General features: G+C 43.2%; 1 protein-coding gene and 1 long non-coding RNA gene across 2 annotated transcripts; both read right to left on the bottom strand.

Annotated features, from left to right (window-relative positions):
• Nucleotides 1-6,421: 6,421 nt before the first annotated feature.
• LOC308482982 lies at nt 6,422-10,856 on the bottom strand. Its single transcript, XR_013989534.1, has 2 exons — nt 6,776-10,856; nt 6,422-6,694 (listed from the first exon to the last, which is right to left on the bottom strand). It is a non-coding gene; the product is annotated as an uncharacterized lncRNA (long non-coding RNA).
• A 1,089-nt stretch (nt 10,857-11,945) lies between these two features.
• Nucleotides 11,946-16,596, bottom strand: LOC308482505 (fatty acid-binding protein, liver). Its single transcript, XM_081015636.1, has 4 exons — nt 16,434-16,596; nt 14,933-15,105; nt 12,956-13,045; nt 11,946-12,072 (listed from the first exon to the last, which is right to left on the bottom strand). Exons 1-4 carry the CDS (start codon nt 16,498-16,500, stop codon nt 12,022-12,024), a joined length of 381 nt encoding a protein of 126 aa, XP_080871762.1. The 5' UTR covers nt 16,501-16,596; the 3' UTR covers nt 11,946-12,021.
• Between the last annotated feature and the right edge of the window lie 4,118 nt (nt 16,597-20,714).

Below are 20,714 nucleotides of genomic sequence, written 5' to 3'. Positions count from 1 at the left end.
CTTGGCTTCAAGATGGATGCCAAGAAAGGGGGAGGTCTGCCTTACCCACCTCCCTTAACCAATGACAATTATTCATCTTGGTCTGTAAAGATGAAGGCCCTGCTGCAGAATCAGAGGCTTTTTGATGTAATTGAAAACCCCATCCCTGCAGCACCAACCAGAGGTTGGGAGTCACAGAATGTAAGGGCCAGGACTGCTATAATTCTGTGTGTCTCAGATGATCAGTTGGTGCATGTTCAGCATTTAGAAAATGCGAAAGAGGTTTGGGACACGCTGCGTACAACGCATCAGAGAGATGCTGGTTCTTCAGCGTTGCTGTATTTTGAGAAATTGACCAATCTGAGACTTGCGCCTGATGGAGATGTTCAAGCGCACCTGACAGAAATGAAGTTTCTGCGTCAACAGATGGTGGAACGCAATTTCCGTCTTCAGGAGGAAGTGTTTTGCTTCATGATGATAAACAGCCTTAACCGCACCTACAAGGTTGTTGCCAGTCAGCTTGGTTCCCTACCGGCCGCGCAGCTGACCGCGGAGAGAGTTTGTGCTGTGGTCCTGAATGAACACGACAGGCTTGCTGCACTGGAAGTGAAAGACAGGGGGAGGGAAGAACAGAGTTCTAATTCCCCCACTGCTGATGCTACTAGGGAGCATGGAGTAGCATTGAGTGCTGTCCGATGCTACAATTGTGGACAGACTGGGCATCTACAGCGAAACTGTAAGAAGCCGCGCCAGTCAAGAGGAGCAAAGAGCAGCTCTACGAAGCCTCAGGCGTCAGGCAAAAGCCGTACCAAGTGCCAGGTGAAACCTGCAAAGGCTATGATGGCGAAAGGAACCACGCCAGATGTTGGGAACTCATTCATAATTGACACGGGCGCAACGGTTCATATGTGCCCGCACAGACAACTGTTTTCGACGTTGAAGAAGCAAAGCTTCACTGTGAAACAGGCCAACGGTCAGGAGTTGGAAGCAACCGGAATTGGAACTGTGTATCTTGAGAGTCTGAACTTGACTATAAGTGATGTTTACCTGGTTCCAGAACTGAGATTTAATCTGCTGAGCGTGTCGCAGATTGCAAAGAAAGGACTGAAACTGTCCTATGATGCTAAAAGCTGCAAGATCTACAAAGATGGAGAACTGTTTCTTACTGCCAAAGAGAAAGATGGACTGTATTTGTTGACTTTTGATCAAAGTGATTACATGAAATGTAATTCTTCTGTTTCTAACGAAATCTCTCTTGCAGGTGTGACCAGTGTGAGCACCAGGAAGCTGACCAAGAAGGTCGACAGAGCATTTCAGCGGGTGTATGCTGATGTGATTGGTCCTCTAGAACCATCTAGGGGCAATGCAAAATATTACCTTTTGTGTGTGGATTGTTTCACTAATTATTCTTGGGTTTATATGATGGAGAAACCGCAAGAAACTTTAGAAAAGTTTCAGGAGTTTTGTGACAAGGTTAAAAGTATGCATGATGCTAACATTGATTGTCTTTTCACAGATGACAAACAAGTTTTTCTGTTACAGAAGTTTCAGAAGTTCCTGGATGGAAAAGGGATAGACCACAAAGTTGCTGTTTCGCCAGAAGCGTGGAACAGGGGGGTCTGTGTAAGGGTGAACAAAGAATTGCAAAAGGGGATGAATGCGCAATTGCTGAGTTCACATTTGCCACATGAATATTGGGCCGAATCGCTAGCGTCCTATCTTCATGTGTGGTTGAGAAAAGTCTCAACAGAGTTGGGATGTTCTCCTTTTGAGAAGCTGTTCAATAGAAAACCTTCTGTTGCCTACTTTAAGGTTTTCGGGTCCCATGTGAGAACAGAAGCTCCAGGTGGAGTAAAGAATGCCAGAGGCATTTTTGTGGGATATGAAAAGGGTCTCTACAGAGTAATTTTGTCTGAATCTGGTCAGGTGATTCTCACAAAGTTCCTAGAGAGTGCTCCAAAGCAAGAGCGGGTTGTAGAACAAACATTTCCCACAGGTGGCAATTCAGATGATGCTGATGATTATTTTTCTGATGTCACAGATTACAGTGGTACTGATGATGATGACAGTGATAGCTCAGAGAGTTCAGTTGTAACAGTCATTGAGAGAAAATCTCACACAATGGATAGACCTTCACAGGTGAAGGAAGAACCACTGATTGCTACTGGTTCTCAACAAAGTCCAGAGGTTGAACCAGTGAGCACAGAGGATCAGCACCTCATACGCAGGTCTGAGAGAGTTGCAAAGGGTGTACCGCCAAAGAGGTACTCAAAAGAGTTTGCTAACCTAGCTGTTGCATGTGTTGCTATTGTTAACAATTCAAAGCAGGTTAAAGCAGTGTCTAAGTCAGAGAAAAAGACACAACAGAGAGTAGCAAGCCAAGGTAATGCAGAGGCACTCATTCCTTGGAAGCCAGACAACCAGAGAGGTACACTGGTGAAACCAGTGGTGGGAAGTTCCAAGGGTGGAACTGAAACAACAGGGGACTGTTATATGTATAACAACTGTTTGTTTTCTTCTCTGGATCATGTTTTGCCAATTGATGCTTTTGGGGGAGGATGTTGGGAAAAAGCACCAAGGCAAAAGCCAGCTCCAGATGGCTGGAATGCAAAACAGGATGTTGTGGTTTGCAGATGTACTGTTGGGGAAAAGGTGGAGCCTATTCTCTGTACTGAGCACCGGATGTTAGCTCAGAGTGTCATATGACCTGTACTGGAAGTACAGGGGAGGAGTGTGTGACTCTTCTAATGGAGACTGAAGGGTGCAGTCACATTTCCATGTACTGCTGAGTGACAGGAATAAAACATGTAAATAGGACTCCTGTCTGTCTCATTTCCCCTCCCTGGGGAGAATGCAGGGAGGGAGAGAAGCAGAGAAGCAGAGGGTGTGTTTTCCTCACATCTAATGAGGGAAATCGCCGCTTTATGACCTAGCCTGCCGGGAGACGCAGCGGAGAGGTCATCAAGTATCTCACTCAGTTGCCCGGGGGAGGCCAGTTTACCTCTGACTGTGAGCTGAGATACTAACAATTCTATCTCTCACAACTACAATAAACCTACCATTAAAATTATGGACTGGTCATTTCTTCGTCAGAAGGCAAACGGGCAAATTTAGCAGGGGATCAAATACTTTCCCCCCTCACTGTATGTCTGGCACCTTCGTTATACAGTTTTTAATCGTATGCTGATGATATACCTCTTTGCCTTGGCTTTTGACACCTGAGAAGTGTGTTTTTGGGACCTGCCCTACTCTTGTGATTTGCTTAAACTGCTTTTAGCATTGCATTTTAGATTATGGTAACACACCCTGGGACCTGCTCGTGAATAAATAAATTGAATGCTAATAATATGTCAGACAGTTTTTGCAAAGCAATTTTCCCAAACACAATGCATATTTGTATGTATGCATGTTTTTGTTTTTTGTTTTAGTTTTATTACTAATATATGCATTTTGTGGACGTTACTTGGCTGGAGAACTGCATTCCAAAATTCAGAGAAGTGCAGATTTTGAAGAATGGGTCTGTTTCACTTTGCATATGGTTTCGGAATATGTGAATAACGTAGGTTTTGCTTTTAACCTGAATTGAATTTCTCCCAAATCCCTAGCTACATATGAATATTATAATAGGTACTGTATATATGCACAGTCAGGCTAATTAAAGATAACAGAATCATAGACTGTAGAGTTGGAAGGGATCCTGAGGGTCATCTAGTCCAACTCCCTGCAATGCAAAATCTCAACCAAAGCATCCATGACAGATGTCCATCCAACTTCTGTTTAAAAACTTCCAAGGAAGGAGAGTCAACCATCTTCTGAGGAAGTCCATTCCATTGTCAAACAGCTCTTACCACCAGCTTGTCAATATCCTTCTTAAACTGTGGCACCCAGGACTGGACACAATATTCCAGGTGTGGTATGACCAAAATAGAATAGAGAGCCATCTTATTATTTCCCTTGAAATGGGCACTATACTTTTGTTAGTGCAGCCTTGAATAGCATTAGCTTTTTCCGCAGCTACATCACATTGTTGACATGCTAAGACTGTGGTCTCCTAAGACCCTTAGATCCTTTCCACATGAACTACTGACAAGCCAGGTGTCCCCCAATCTTATATTTGTGCAGCTGGTTCTTTCTGTCTAGTGTAGAACCTGACATTTGTCCCTATTGAAATTCATTCTATTAGTTTGGACCCAGTTCTTCAATCTGTAAGGATAATCTTGAATCCCGATTCTATCATCTGCAGCATTAGCTACCCCTCCCAGTTTGGTGTTGTGATAGGAATTTTATGGTTTTAGATATATGGCAACGTTCATAACCACACGTACATAGATCAGCACAGGAAAGCCAACCTGGAACCATTTTGATTCCTAAACTGAGCAAATGTTTCTCTGCATGGTAAAAATGGAAAAGCCTCCCCATTGTCTCTTCCTTCACAAATCCTGTCTTAATCTGTGTTTGAATAAGGGTGTGAGCCTTATCATTACAAAAGACTGCCAAGGCTCCCCAAGAAATCCAATCAAGTAACCTGCCAGACAGGAAATAAACAAAGCGACAGGAGAAAACAACATGCAAATGTTCTGTTTTAGACCGCCTTATCTGAGGGGTGGTCTTAGGTTACACCCCTTCTGTGATGAATGCATAATGTTTCTGGGGGTGGTCTTGATCTAGAGGATGGGAATTTCAAAAGTCTTTATAAGCCCTTGCACAGCATTTTTGTGGGTCCTCTTCCTCTCCTGCGTGTGAGGGGAGCACCCTGTTGCAACAGATTAATAAAGATCAAGCTTACTAGCTGCTTTGCTTCTCAATATTCTCTGGTTGGCCTCTGTTATTTTCTCCTACCAATAGGGAACCTATGCAAGGACTCTATATGGGCTCTTGGATACCCCATAAGGGAAAAGGGCATATTTCTATTTACAACAGATGGCGACCACGAAGGGACTTTTGGTTACCCGGATTCTGGAGGCGAGGAAGGACTGGTTATCCAGCGCGCACCAGGCAGTTTGCCAGGAGGAATAGCCAGTCCTCCATCGGTCCCAGGGTCTGGAAATAACTGGAGGTTCAGCGGGGCTAACCAGAGGAAGTAACGCTTGATCAGGCCGGCCTTAAACAACCAGTCAAGAGATCGTGGGATCACCAGGAACAGCGCATGCGGAAGTGAGTATTAAGTAGGAAACACGGGTAGTGGGTTGGGTTCTCTAAACCACAGCAACCAACATTCTTTAATTCTTCCTTTTCCCTTCAAATCTAAAATTTCTACTTTTTTCCCCATCTAAAAATTGCCTTCTTTCTGTCCCCTCGATCTCAACACCAGTCCTAGCCCTTCGGAGTATGCCCAGGCAAGGGTTGTGTGTGACTTCTTCCACTTAATTCTTTATGCCGACCTATTCCTTTGGAGTTTTGCCCAGAAAGGTCGTGCAATTTCTTCTGCACTGAAAACTATAATTCCCAAAACTATAACTCCCAGTGCAGCCGCACCTCTGCCATGGCGATCTTTGTTAGAAATGACCTGTGAACAGAGAACGCAAGGGCGCTGAATTCCTTTCCATCTTTCATATTCCAGAGTCTCAATCTGGCTTTGCAAGTGTGCAAGCATTCAGTAGAGACTCTGAGTTAGATTGTAAGAGGCAGGGAGGTTGCTGTGGGTTGTAGAATAGAGATTAAGTGAGGGAAGTTCCCCTCGGAGTTTTGTCCAGGTATCCCCAGGTTTTCCCCCTCGGAGTTTTGTCCAGTTCCCCTCGGAGTTTTGTCCAGGTATCCCCAGGTTTTCCCCCTCGGAGTTTTGTCCAGTTCCCCTCAGAGTTTTGTCCAGGTATCCCCCAGGTTTTTCCTCCTCGGAGTTTTGTCCAGGTTTCCCCTTTTCCGGACCCTTCGGAGTTTTGCCCAGGTCCAAGCCCCTTTTTAATTGAAAATGGGTGCACCTCAATCAAAAGAAAAATAGTCCTCAGACCCCTGGCGTGAAAGAAGCCCAATTGGTGCTTACTTCCCGCCTGGACTCTGACAGTCCCCTTTAATTTGTGTTTAAGAAACGTTTTTCCTGTGTTTAAATTGTACTTAGGTAACACATCCAGCAGCTGCTTATCTTAAATGTGCCATCTAAAATAAAAATGCAAGCTTGCTCCAAATTCTAAATCTAAGAAAGCCATGTTGGGCCTTATCAATCTTAAACAAGACAAAAATGAGAATGAAGTGTGCAAATGTTTGTTATTTGAGAGAGGCTCAAAAGAGTCTTCCTCCTTGTATGTACTTCATTAAGCATATGTCTATGAAAGTATGGTCTTCCTTCTAAGAAAAATATCTGAGTCCAGTTTTAACTTTGATTTGGTTGGACAGAAGAGTTATTGTAAGGCTCCTGATATCAGTCTCTATAAGACTTCCTGGCCTCTTTTCTTAGAAAATGCCCCCCCCCCCTGTTTCATTCTGTCTCTTTCAGGGGTTTTTCCCCCTTCTCCTTCTTACTTCTGTGCCAGGTAAATTTACTCCCGAGTAAGCTTCCTTTAAAGGAAACTGCAAAGGGGGGGGGGCATAGATTAGGCTTACTATTCCTCTGCAAGTTCAGGAAATTGTCACTTTTGTATTCCTTTTAAATCAAATCTATGGCTGTTTTAACTATGCTTTATAAGAGATCCTCTCCCTATCTTAGGAAAAATGTTCACTTCAATCTTCCTTTAAAGATAATTTCTCTAGGAACTTGCACTCTTTAGTCTAAGGAAGTAAACTCTCACTCAAACTAGCTTCAAGATCTGCTAAAAGGGTTCTGTATAAAGTTGGGTACTTTTATTTTCCTCTTCCTTAGTACATGATAGGCGCATGGCTTGTGGTCTCTTCCCCAGTTGTGTCTGTGTACATAAGTATGTGTGTGTTTCTGGTAGTACAAATCTTGCTATGAACCCTGTATTTTAGGGTTGGACTAGATGACCCCAGGTCCCTTTCAACTTTCCCAATTTGTGGCTGATGAGTTGAAATTCAGCCCAGATTTGCTCTTTGTTTTTAAAAGGTGAGAGGTGAAAGCCGTGATGTTTGAAGCAGAACTGGTGATATCAGGCATTTAAGTGATTACAGTGTTTATCATTTTGTCTATTATTTACAAAAATCAGACTTAAAAGTCTACTCAAAAGTTTAAGCACATACAAATTCATATAATCAAGTAGAATGAGCCTTGACATATAATTGAGTAGCCTTGACCATCCTGTAAATAAAGGGCAGGAAAATTTTGTCTGCAAATGGTAAGGCTGAAATGACTGAGAATGTTAAAAATCTTATGAATTCTGACTCTCTGGCCATTTTTTCTCATATATAAGGGCGTGGCAGATTGTTCCGCGAATGGCCAGAGGGATATTAGCCCTTTCCTGTACATAAAGGAAGCAGTCCCTTTGCTTGGGCTGCAATTGCTAGCTTTGGTGAATACTTAAATTGCTGAGTTTCTCTTTTTTGTTTTAAAATCTAACCCTATTTTAAAAATCTACTCCTTACCCTTCCCTTCCCTTATTCAAATGGTAATTTAGCCAAAAGATTCAACATTTTCAATAGTATAAAAGGTTTGCTGAGACATGAACTCTGCACATGCATAGAGGCTAGATCAGCTTAAAAAAAAAAAGGGAGAGAGAGAGAGAGGAAGGAGGGGGGAAAGAAGGGGGGAGAGGAGGTTTGGAGAGCGTGTGCTGCAGGGAGAAACCTATCCAAATTTCCTTATGTAAAACTTGGAACCATTGAGGGAAATCACCCTTAATGTGTCTTTTGCTCCAAGGGCTACATAAGACAAAAGGGTAAAGTGCTGGACCATCAAAAGTCAAGAGGTTGCCAAGTTTCAAATCTTAACATGCCAAATGCTTTTCACAGGTAAATATCAAAGCACTCCCACTGACTTCTCACATGAAATAATTTTCCCTTTTAACAGGATATGTGAACCCCACTAGCAAAGTGTTTGTCCCTTCTTTTCTCCCACAGCAACTTACTTTCTGTTCTGTGAAACAAGTCTGAATCCCTGCTGTATTAGTGACTTCCATCTCTTTGTGGCTTTGACAGTTTAAGTTACAAATAATCTGTTTTCATTTATTTAATCAGTTTTTCCATGATGTCTATGAAATTAATCAAAGCACAACCAAACATTGTTTGTGGAATGGTATTTGTTTACCTTTTTGCCTGAGTATTTTGCCTGAGTATTATTATTTTTGGTTCCTCATAGGTCATTGTGTGTCTGTGTGTGTGTTTTACTTTGGGGACATGTCCATCACATATTGAAAGTCATTTTAAGCCCTTTTCCATTGTTTTCCCATTTTTTTCAGTCCAGTAGTAATCTGTGTGGTTTTGATAATATCTTTGTATTATTTAATAATAATTCTTTTCTAAATCTGATGTCTTTGTGTCAAGTCTGTTTTCATCTGACTGGTAATCTAATTTTTTGCTTTCTTTTTTATTTTTTAACCTTTGTTGTATTTTTTACAGTTTTCTTTCTATACATGTGAAGTAATTTTTTATTTAATAATATGAAAAAACAACAACAACAAAAAACTAAGTGAAGGAAAGCAAACAAACTTAGCAGATAATAACAGTAATTATATGAAAATGTGATAATAATATTAAAATGAGTAAAATGCTTAACGTGCTAAGATAACTCAAGGAGATTGGGGGGGGGGCTTTTGCCCCTTCCTTTTCTAACTCTGTCTTTTAAGTCCCTAAAAAACCCTGCCCCCTTACAGGATGTCACTTCTACAGATGTGTTACTACAGACCTATGATGAAAAAGCTTCGCCACCACCTGCAGCAACAACAGACACCAAAGTTTTCAAAGTGCCCACAGCTATCTCTTTCAAAGGATATAGACTGACGGGGGAGTGGGGCTGACAAAGGGGGGAGGAGTTGAATTGCAAGGACATTTTCTCACTTTTGAACTTTAAGACTGTGCTCCAGGATTGAGAAGATCACAATTGTCTCAAGATATGCAACTGATATTTAATTAGGTTTTTTTGTATTATGTGTTATTACGTAGGAATGTTGAAATGTGTCTGTGACAGTGTGTTATTTCCACAAAGGGGGGGGGGTATTTTTGTGTGTAATTGTTTTTATGTTTAATGTCTTATTGCTTACACACCAATGGAGAATTCTCATGCATTTTATACTTTCTAATAGCTCGCGCTATTGCGTAGTCCAATGTTTAGATTGTCCCACCTGGCACTATGCCAACCTTCCCTACCCATTTTAAAAATGTGCTAAAACTTGCTTTACCAAGGAGAAGCTTCTAAGATACATGAAGGTGGATATGCTTTGGGTTAGCAGGAATGATCCCTTATAGACTTAAATTGACTTATTTGGACAAGTGCCCTTTTTAAGAATGGTTTTCTTTTAACAGATTGGTTTGAAGAGTTGAGAACCATTGGGGCAAGATAAATTCAAATTGGACTCAGTTTGAATTGGGCAAGTGTATCCAGGCTGGAATTAGCTTTTTGGTCCTTTAAGTGCAAGTGAGCAACTTCCCATGAGTGCAAGACCACAGCCTATAATAAAATCCCATAGAAAGGCCAAGGCAAAGACATCTCTCTCATGAGATGCCCAAACCTGTGCCAGCTATGGTGAATGCCAGGCGACATGGTTAAATGAAAGCCCCGAGGGGATTCAACAGACAGGATGTGTTGCTGTAGCACTATGCCGGTGTGAGACCACAGAAGAGCTAGCTTGACACCTGAGAAACACACAAAAATGGCGAAGGACAAAACACCAACTGCATTTTTCAGTCATTAGTGGACCTTCCTGCTAAATGTAAAGCATAGCCACTATTGAGAAAATGTTTCTCCCAAGAGCTAGAATGCCACAAGTAATTTAGTAACAAAATGCAACATATGTTATTTTTATATGATATATTTATACAAAGGCATCCATTTACAACATACGATGTTATTATTTGTGGGGCAAAATTTTTTAAGAAAAATTCTAGCCCCAAAGGGGGGATAATGTGATAGGAATTTTATGGTTTTAGATATATGGCAACGTTCATAACCACACGTACATAGATCAGCACAGGAAAGCCAACCTGGAACCATTTTGATTCCTAAACTGAGCAAATGTTTCTCTGCATGGTAAAAATGGAAAAGCCTCCCCATTGTCTCTTCCTTCACAAATCCTGTCTTAATCTGTGTTTGAATAAGGGTGTGAGCCTTATCATTACAAAAGACTGCCAAGGCTCCCCAAGAAATCCAATCAAGTAACCTGCCAGACAGGAAATAAACAAAGCGACAGGAGAAAACAACATGCAAATGTTCTGTTTTAGACCGCCTTATCTGAGGGGTGGTCTTAGGTTACACCCCTTCTGTGATGAATGCATAATGTTTCTGGGGGTGGTCTTGATCTAGAGGATGGGAATTTCAAAAGTCTTTATAAGCCCTTGCACAGCATTTTTGTGGGTCCTCTTCCTCTCCTGCGTGTGAGGGGAGCACCCTGTTGCAACAGATTAATAAAGATCAAGCTTACTAGCTGCTTTGCTTCTCAATATTCTCTGGTTGGCCTCTGTTATTTTCTCCTACCAATAGGGAACCTATGTAAGGACTCTATATGGGCTCTTGGATACCCCATAAGGGAAAAGGGCATATTTCTATTTACAACAGAGTCATGTGCGAAACTGTAGATGTGTGTGTGATAGTAATTCTGAACTTATTTTTAAGGTTCTTACCATGTTGTTAATTCTAGCGTTCTCATTTTTTTAAGGGTACCACAATTTCACTGGAGGCAGAGTTGTGAATGGGTTCTTGGATGCATAGATGATGGCAATACCAGCACTTATCTATGCTGGAGGAGTGTCTGAAGTGAGCATTGCTATCCTATTCTAGTCACTCTTAGAGAGCTATTACACGAATGTACCAAGGTTTGGCCCTCTAGCTGAGGATTCACAGTAACAGTGTTTCTTACTCTTCTTTCTTCTCAGCTGCTGCAGGTCTGTAATTAATTGGCACAGCTTTATGGGCAGCTATAGGGGCACTAGTGGGAATCTTATATGAGGGCTTTGGCATGAAAGAGGCAAAAGGCAAGAGATGATGTCCTTTGCAAGAGGAGAGGCACTTGATGCTTAACGATGTATCTTTGCCATTTGATGAGAAGCCAACTTCACATGACTACAGTAATTTGTGGTTGTACCCAACTGAGTTTTATGTGGAGTAAAGCCATTGAAATGAATGGGCCTAAGTTAGTCATGCCCGTTAATTTCAGTGGATCTACACTGAGTAGGACTAGCGTTGGCAGCAACCCATGCTAACTCCATTCCATTTGGTGACACCAGAGTTATTTTTGTCCCAAAGCTTTCCTTGGAATCTTTTCAAAACTAAAATCCTCTCAGTTTCAAAGTCCTCTCGATTTCAGCAACGTCCCTTTACATTTCCTTTAGCATTGCTAAACTTAAGAAGAACCTTACTGCTGAAACACACCAATGGCCTGTCTAGTCCAGCATCCTGTTCTCACAGTGGCCAATGAGATGCCTGTGGGAAACTTGCAAGTAGGACCCAAGGGCAAGAGCACTCTTCCAGCAACTGGTGTTCACAAGCACACTGCCACCGACAGTGGAGGCAGAACATATTGATAGTCTTGTTAGGATTTTTATCTCACCAGCTGCTCAGCAAGTAGCACTATGGTTGTTTATATCATGTGAGTGTCTGAGAGCGTGAGACAGGAAGTCTCATTACTGTTGGAGTACTGATAGAGGTTATTTCACTTCTGTGTGAGATGTTGTTCTGTACTGCTGCTGAGAGAGAGCAGACATGCTGTTGGAGTCTCTGTATATAGACTGTTAAATAAAGTAGTTTATAGCTACTCATTGTCTCTTTCTTCTGCAGTGAGATGCCAGAAGATGAGCGTGCTCCTCTCGGGGGGGGGGTCGCTTATCACAGGTCTCTCTGGACTGAGGAAGATTTACAGCCAGAGAGTGACCACCAGAGAGACGCCCCGGTGTCTTGGGAAGGTCTCACCCTCCATAAATAAAAGGAAACATTATCAGTGATGGACAGGGCACTTTATTCCCCAAATATAAAAAGTTTGCTACAAAACTGGGTTGTCTTTTGAATCTTTAAACCTTCCGGCTTCGTCTGGTGAATGTTGCTGAGCCAGATGTGATGGTCTGTGGAAGATAAATTGGAAAAGGTTTCTCTAAATTGCCTCGTAACTAGCAGGTGTAAGACTTACCTAAGCAACGCAAAGTACATCAGAACGTGTCCCAAAACACTGCAAATAACCAGGTAATTGGGGCAATCGTTGAAGCCAGGGGACCAATTAAAAGTAGATCCCTTAGTAAATTAATTGACACATATAATTTAGATTCAAAAACATTCCAATGAAACTATTTTGTTTGGAGTGAGTTTTCACCTTTGTTCGAGCCATGGCTATTGTTGGAGCATATTCCTGATGAGATCCAGTTTGCTGTAGTCTTGGATTGGGGATAGGGTGGCCATGTTCAAAATGCTCTTGTATGCATTAGCAACTACACCTGCTTCGATTCTTGCTTTCACATTTGCAATAGTTAAAGGAGCATGTGCCCTTTGAGCATGTGCAGAGTGCCTTTCTCTAGATGGCCTGCAGTATTTTGCACAACCATGTGGCACGATGCAAAATGCCAAAATAAAAGTGAGCAAAATGCTTGCATTCTTGACCAATACTTCCCACATATCTGGGATTGGGAGAACAGGAGCTTCCAAAGGCAGAGGCACAGACATTCTCCCAGCCCCTCTTTTGGAGAAAGTGACCCTTCTGCAACTGTTCATCTTAAAATACAGTGGTACCTCGGGTTAAGTACTTAATTTGTTCCGGAGGTCCGTTCTTAACCTGAAGCTGTTCTTAACCTGAGGTACCACTTTAGCTAATGGGGCCTCCTGCTGCCGCCGTGCCGCCAGAGCACGATTTCTGTTCTCATCCTGAAGCAAAGTTCTTAACCCGAGGTAATATTTCTGGGTCTGTAACCTGAAGCATCTGTAATCCGAGGTACCACTGTATCAGCATTTACTCACCTCCACCATTTCATTGCCAACTACTTGCTGCTCATGGACGAATTTATCTGCTTTGGCTATTAGTTTCCCATTTTCCAGGGTTACTGTGCACTGTTTTAAAAAAGAAGAAAAACCATTACTGCACAAGGTTTGGGCAGCAACAGATCAGATGCATAGGTGGCCACAGCCAAATGGCCAGCAGAAGGCAGAGTTGCACCAGAATGAAGGAAATGAATACAGGCAGTTAGTGTTTTAGGCACCTCTGATATGTGCATGACTTCACATGTCCACATTGCAGTGAACTCAGAAACACCCAGAAAATGTCACGAAAAACATCACAAAAAAGGGGCAGAACAGGACAGGGCGCCTTACACAGGCACCACTGATGTGTGCAGGGGTCTGGAACGTAACGTACACTCAAATCAGTTGCTGCCTGTATATACATTCTAAACAAATGTGTACATTATGGAGTGAATAGAATAGAAGCTTCTCCATACACTGCAATGGGAAAGAAACAGGTGCCTCCTGGGAATACTGTGCCACAAAGATTGAGGGTTGCCAGCCAGGCCCAGAGTCTCTGACCACTTTGTCCCATTCTTTTATAGCACTTTGCTACCATGTTAAACAGTCATGGTTTCCCCCAAAGAATTCTGGGAACTGTAGTTTGTTAAGGGTGCTGAGCATTGTTACCAGACCCCTGTTGTCTTCCCAGAGCTTGAATTCTCAGAGTTCCCTATGAAGAGGGCTTGGCTGTTAAACTACTCAGCGAACTGTAGCTCTCTGAGGGGAGCAGGAGCCTCTTAATGCCTCTCAGGATCCTTAACCACCTACAGCCCCCAGAATCCTTTGCGGGAAGCCATGCCTGTTTAAAGTGGTGCCATAGCACTTTAAATGTATAGTGTGACTGTGGCCTCTGTGTCTACCTTTAAGAACCCACCCATGTGGGCTCTCACATGCAGGTGTGAGTAGGGATGAGTGAACCTGTTTTTCATTTTTCCATTCTTCAGTTCTCTACATTTTCACATCAGTTTGATTTTTTTTAAACGTCCTTGTGAAAATTCACTAGCATTTTCATACAAATTTATTCTCAGATATAAACATTTTAATGCATTTTTTTTACTAATATACTCAGTTTTGAGAAGCCATTTTCCCCAATATAATGCATTTTCCCCCTTTGTTATTTTCTCCAGGATATGCACTTTAATGCACACTTCACCCTAGTAGCTGCCTTCTCGTACCCATTACTTGACTGAAAAACCTGCAATGCAAAATTTGGGAAGTGTGGATTTTGAAGGACGCCTGTCTTTTGCCTTGCGTATTGTTTCAAAAAGTGCGAATGAGGTAGGTTCACCCTGAAATGAAAACTGGATCAAATTTCTCCCTCCCCTGCCTTTTTCTCTGTGTTTGGCAACTCTACAGAGAATTGTTCAAATTCAGCGCTAAACCACAGGTTTCCCCAGAGGAAAGCGGCAGGGCAAACCGAAGAAGTGTGGATGACAACAGCAGCCAGGTGAGGCAGCTGCACCAGGTGGCAGCTGCATCGTATGCCTCTGAGGATGGCAGAGTAAAAACAGGTAGGGCAGATTTGAGCCAGGAGGCACAGTCCTATGGGATTTTCTCTTGCTCAAGCCCCAGTGAAATGAGCAGCAACTGCAGCTTAGTGTCGCAGGAGATTGTGCACCCTTTTAAATTCATGCACGTGTGAGGAGCGGTCGGTTTTCTACATTATGCACCAAAATATCTTGGACTGGCCCTTTTCTATACATTACAAACAAGACGGTTTTAAAGGAGTGTGGTTATAATGCCTTTCCAGCAAAGAATCTTGGGAACTGTAGTTCTGGCAAGCCATCTGGGACTCTCCACCAGCTACAGTTTCCCAGCAACTCTCACACTGGAGTCAACTCTGCTCTAGTTTGTGTTGCAGGTGTGCCTGAGTAATCGATAGGCAGGCTCAAGAGCCACCTGCTAATGCTGTTAACTCTCAAAGCCCTTAGTTACCTTCACTTTCTTGCCATCCATGGTGGTCATTTCTGTTTCTTTTCCCAGAGTAAATGAATTTGTGACGGATTTGTTGGGGGTTTTGGATGTGATGACAAAGCTGTTCCCGGTTTGCTGGATTTCAGTGATGGGCTTAATGTCTTTAGCCGCTTTGATGATATCGTCTGACAAAGCTGGGGAGGTGGAGAGAGACAGAGACACACAGAGAGATGTGGTGGAACAAAAAATGGAGAACATGAAAGATCCTGACTGGATCAAAGAACTGCTTATTGGAGCATCGTTCTTCCCCCCTCCCCCAATATACCTCTGGGGACGCCTTCAAGTAGGAGCACAGTCTCCCCCCACTATTGCTCTCCTGCAGCCATAGTTCACAGGCAATGGAAGTTCCATTTTGCTATCATTCCTTCTATTTCCCAGGCTTCTGGTTATGAGTGCCAATCCTTTATGTAGCCCAAACAACACCACCTCAACATGACTGGGAGGTGTATCTACAAGGCTTGTGGGGGACTCCAAATTAAAGGACCCCCAAACTGAGCATGCTCATTGACCACAGAATGACTGTAGGAAGGGGGAGAAGCCAGAGGGGAGGTGGGGTTGGAGTCCTGAACAGCAGCCCTAGAAAGGGCAACATTTGGTTGCAGGTGCCAACTGTGCATGGCTAGTAGTCACTGCTAAGCCTCTCTTCCTCCATGTATGTGTCTCACTCGTTTTTAGAAACACAGGAAGCTGCCTTGTACTGAGTCAGACCCACTGATTCATCTAACTCCATACCAACTGGCAGCAGCTCTCCAAGGTTTCAGGCAGGGGACTGTCTTCCAGCCCTCCTCAGAGACCCTGGAGATTGAACCAGGATCTTCTGCATCCATATCAGATGCTCTGCTATTTTGCTATGGCCCTTCCTTTTAGATTTAACGCCTTCTAAAGCAGTGACCATCACCCCATTCTATGGTGGGGAACCCTATGCATGCTTTCTGCCTGAAGGATTGCTTCCTCTTGCCTGGAAAAGAAACATTATATTCTCAGTAAAAGAGCAATTCTGAGGTTGGAAAGGTTTCGGGAATATGTCTAAATTGGGGTGATGGTGAATGTATGGCGAGGAATGATGTAGAATTGGAAGGGACCACCAGAGTCATCTAGTCCCACCCTCAGCAATGTAGGAATCTTTTGCCTAGCATGGGGCTTGAACCCATGACCCTGAGATTAAGTGTCTTAATTGCCAACTGAGCTATCCTTGACCTCTAAAACTGGAGGGATACAATCACAGAATTGTAGCAAAGAAGGGCTTTCTAATTGCAGCGAAAGATTGATTCTGTAGCAGAAGATGCTGCTCACCTTGATCTAGCAAAAGAGGTCTGCATGGTTCCTAGCCCTGCCCTTTGCCTGCCCAGAGGACTTTACAAATTCTATTAGTCCTCAAAGCAGAGAGAGCAGGTCTCCCATGAGACCCCTGATTATACTCTAGCGATCTTGTCTCTTCCGGAAGAAGCAAGGAGCTGCTTACCAATAGCTTTCAGGAACTCTTCATATTTCTCTTGGCTGTAGACCTGCCACGTGCCATTGAATGCCATTTTGGAAACCAGGAATGACAGAACGACAGGCTACTGGTGCAGGGCAAAAGCAGTTGTTGGTGTCCCGAACTTAACTGGGTGCCATTTATAAAGATGTGAATCCTGCATCCTGCCTAAATTCAAGCTGCAAATGATTATACTAGGAACTATCAATAATTAATCCTAAATTTTGGCTTTGTGGAAATAACCTTCCGGTCATTGGGTCGGTGCAAGCCTTGACTGATTCCTCACAGGAACAGGCATTGGCAAATCACACGTTATTTCAAGATCCAGGGTTTATGTAACAATGAAGGCAGGAAGCCTCAATGTATTTAGGGTGGGTGAATCCAATGCAAAGGTGGCTGAATCTGTCAATTTCAGTTTCTCACTTTCCTACCCTTAAATTCATTTGCTACATCTCCACATCACTTGGTGATTTAAAAACAACAACATGTCCTCATGAAAATGCTATTTTCACTAATTAGGCATTTTTTTGTGTATACTTCACCCTGGTATATCATATATCTCCTCCACCCTCACTTCAGATTTTTACCACAGAACATTAGGGATGGATGAATCTGTTGATTTTAGTTTCTCATTTTCCCAGTCTAAAGTTAAGACCTGCAGTTTGCATTTTTTAAAGTCCTTATGAAAATTTGCCAACATTTTGGTGCACATTTCTCCTAACACACACATTTTTGTATGCAATTTTGATTAGTATGCACATTTTTGCAAGCAATTTGCAAACTGACAGTAAGAGCTGTTCGACAGTGGAATTTGCTGCCAAGGAGTGTGGTGGAGTCTCCTTCTTTGGAGGTCTTTAAGCAGAGGCTTGACAACCATATGTCAGGAGTGCTCTGATGGTGTTTCCTGCTTGGCAGGGGGTTGGACTCGATGGCCCTTGTGGTCTCTTCCAACTCTATGATTCTATGATTCTATGATTCTAATTTCTCCCAATATATTTTGTGTTATTTTCATCCATGTGTGCATTTTTATGCATGCTTCCCCTAATATAAGCATTTCTGAACAAATTTATTTGGTTGGAGAACCACATGCCATATCTGGAGAAATGTGAATTTCGAAGGATACTTGGGAGTATCTTAGAGAGTGGCTGCCAGTCAGTGTAGACAATACTGAGCTAGATGGACCAATGGCCTGACTTGGTGTAAGGTAGCTTCCTTTGTTCCTAGCATAGGCTTAAAAGCAAAAGCAAAAACAACAAACTACCTTCCAGCTTCCAGCTTGTGAGAGTTCTGATTCCTGATTGTCTAGAATCACCACAGGCAGCCAGGTGAATGTCTATTGAAAAATGTGGCCTATCAGGCAGGAGGATAGAATGCTTGATGATCGGTCCTTCAAAGCTGAGATTGCTGGTCTTCTGTTTGATAGGAAATCAAGTGGATCATGTAGGATACTAGCATGGTGGCAACCTTCTTTTGTACTTAGACATCGTGGGCAAATTCAGAAGTTCACAGTCTGTTTATGATAGTCACAGCCATACCCCAGTTACAGCCACACCCTCTTCTAAGATTATGCAATACAGTGGTACCTCGGGTTAAGAACTTAATTTGTTCTGGTGGTCTATTCTTAACCTGAAACTGTTCTTAACCTGAGGTGCCACTTTAGCTAATGGGGCCTCCTGCTGCCGCCACACCGCCATCGTGCGATTTCTGTTCTCATCCTGAAGCAAAGTTCTTAACCCGAGGTACTATTTCTGGGTTAGCGGAGTCTGTAACCTGAAGTGTCTGTAACCCGAAGTACCACTGTAATAATAAGCAGGGGCTAATTGCAACAATCAATGCAGATCTCCCTGTGTTGCTTTTCAGCAAGAGCTATTATTTTCTGTGCATGTACATCGGCAAATGATTTGGAGTGCTCCAATATCTTCCTTTGCAGTGACTCAAGCTGTGTTTTCCTTGAAGTTCCGTTGTGCATAACAGAACTTACACACCATACTCTTGAAAACGGAGACACCTTGCATTTTCAGTGTTCCTAAATGCTCAGTTTTGGAGCATATGGAAAAACAACGCCTTGGTGTTCTTCCCATGTGCCTTCTCCAGGGTGACCCTAGGAGCCAATCCTCAGTGGCCAACTCACCTCCTTTCACTCCGATTGGCTCCAATCAGCACAAATGGTAAGAAGACTTCTTCTCAGTGGCTACGAAGCTCCCCTTTCATGTTGATTGGATGGCTCTAGGATACTGGAGACAGGGACCCTGCTGCAGAAATAGTAACAGGTCTTTGACCCCACCCCCCATGACTCCAGACCTCTACACCTTTTGGGCACAGGGCCAAAGAACAGAGATGAATCATCACTCCAGGACGATGGCTTGTTAACTTTGGCAGGCTTTACACTGCAGTGTAACCTTGTATGCCACGAGATTGCTTAATTGAAGTAGTATTTGTGTACTACCAGGTCTGACCTACCTAGGTCAACATTTCTACTCCTGCATACTACACAATGCACCCCCTTTTGATAGCAGAATGGAAGAGTAATACTTCCCCCTCTTTTTGTAGCTGTATGCAACTTGTCCCCCCCCCCCCCCAAAATGCCAAGAGGTGGAAACCATCTTAATACCCCTGCGCCATACTTTGAGAAACACCACACCATGAGTCCTGGTTTGGAGCAGCTTTGCACTTGCAAAGTACTGTTGAATTGATTTGGTGGCGAAAGGCTTGGTGACTCCAGGCTCTCACTAAAAACTCCTTAGCAATAGCACCACGGGCTACTGGTCTGTTTCCAGGCATAAATCAGTGCTGGTTTTGACCTACAAAACCTTATATGACTTTGGTCCAGGCACTTTTGGTGAGGACACAAGAGAGGGATTTCTCGGTGGTTCCTCCCAGATGGTGGAACTCCTTTCCATGGGAGGCTAGGCTGGTCCCCTCTCTGCTTTCCTCTCACCAGCAGACAGAGAGCTTTTTGTTCAGATAGGCCTTTGGCTGTTATGGCAGAGTCTTCTGAGGGTGGGTCACAATTAGTGATCTTGCAGCTGAGGTAGGACATAAAAGTCTTACCTACAGGGTCCTGGAGCAACTGGCAGATATACAGGGAAGGGCTGTAGCTTTGTGGTAGAACATTGACCTTGCATAGAAAGTTCCATCTTCAATCCTGGACATCTCCATGTAGGTCTGGGACTGCTGGCTGAAACCCCAGATCAAAAGTCTGACTCAGTTTAAGGCAGCTTCATATATTTGTATGTTCCTATTTTTATAGCCTAGGTATTTATTGAGTAGAGGCCCCACCCACTAAATGCTGTATCTGGTCAGTTGATGGGCTGATGCCTTCTGTGGCCATTGGCTTCTGCTAGGCCCTGGGGTTTCAAGCTGTGGGGATATCTCCTCAAGGTTCTCTTCATCATCCAAGGAATCTGTTCTGGGGAGATGTGGACTCTGGTACACACAGTCCTACATGGGATGGACTGGGGAGTGGAGCCATCTTCTCCTCAGAGAATCTCCAAGGGTTCCTGGACTAGGACCAATAGCAACTGAATCATGCAGACCATGCATAGGAACACATTTTCAGAGCTAGCTTTGTATCAGAAAAACATACGTACGTATGAGATGGAGATTAGGGCTCTCTCAGACAGGGTGGCCATGTCTTACTTTACAGAAGACAGTCATAAATGGCTCTCTGGTTCCAGCCTAGTTTAAAAAGAAATAACATAGGGAGGGAGAGCACGAGGGACCTTGAAGAAGCTGCCCATCAACACTTAGCACCTCAACAGCAGACCTGGAGAGTAGGTACACAGGTCACTTGAGCAGTCTTTCCCACTGCAGTGAGAAGTATTGTGTTTCTATTTATTGTAATTATTTCTGAATTTGCATCTTTACATACAGTATAAGTTAGCATATGCCAATTTCTTCAAATCTGCCTCTTCTTTTGGGTTATGCAGTTCCTCTTCTCTTGCTCCCTAACGGTATCAGAATGCCTGAAGGCTTTTAGTGCATAACAGGACATATTCAGTTGTAACACTGGAAAAGTTCATTATCTCTTAAGCAATCCTGCTCAGTTCTGCCAGTTACCTCTTTTGACTTCTGCTGACCCTGGGGAGCTAAAATTTAAGCTGCTGTGTCAAAGGGACTGTGGCATTAGCTAACCAGCCCTAGCCGCCAGAGAGGGTGAGGAGGACATGACAAATGGCCACAAATGCTTTTAGGAGCATTTATAACACAAAATAGTGTGTGGCAGATTTTGGCCACGTCTACACCTTATATTTAAGGCTAATGACTTCC

The sequence above is a fragment of the Podarcis pityusensis genome (assembly GCF_964106645.2).
Source record: "Podarcis pityusensis genome assembly, chromosome: 8".
In the NCBI taxonomy this organism is placed as follows: Eukaryota; Metazoa; Chordata; class Lepidosauria; order Squamata; family Lacertidae; genus Podarcis; species Podarcis pityusensis.
This window is presented reverse-complemented; position numbering and strand designations above follow the sequence as displayed.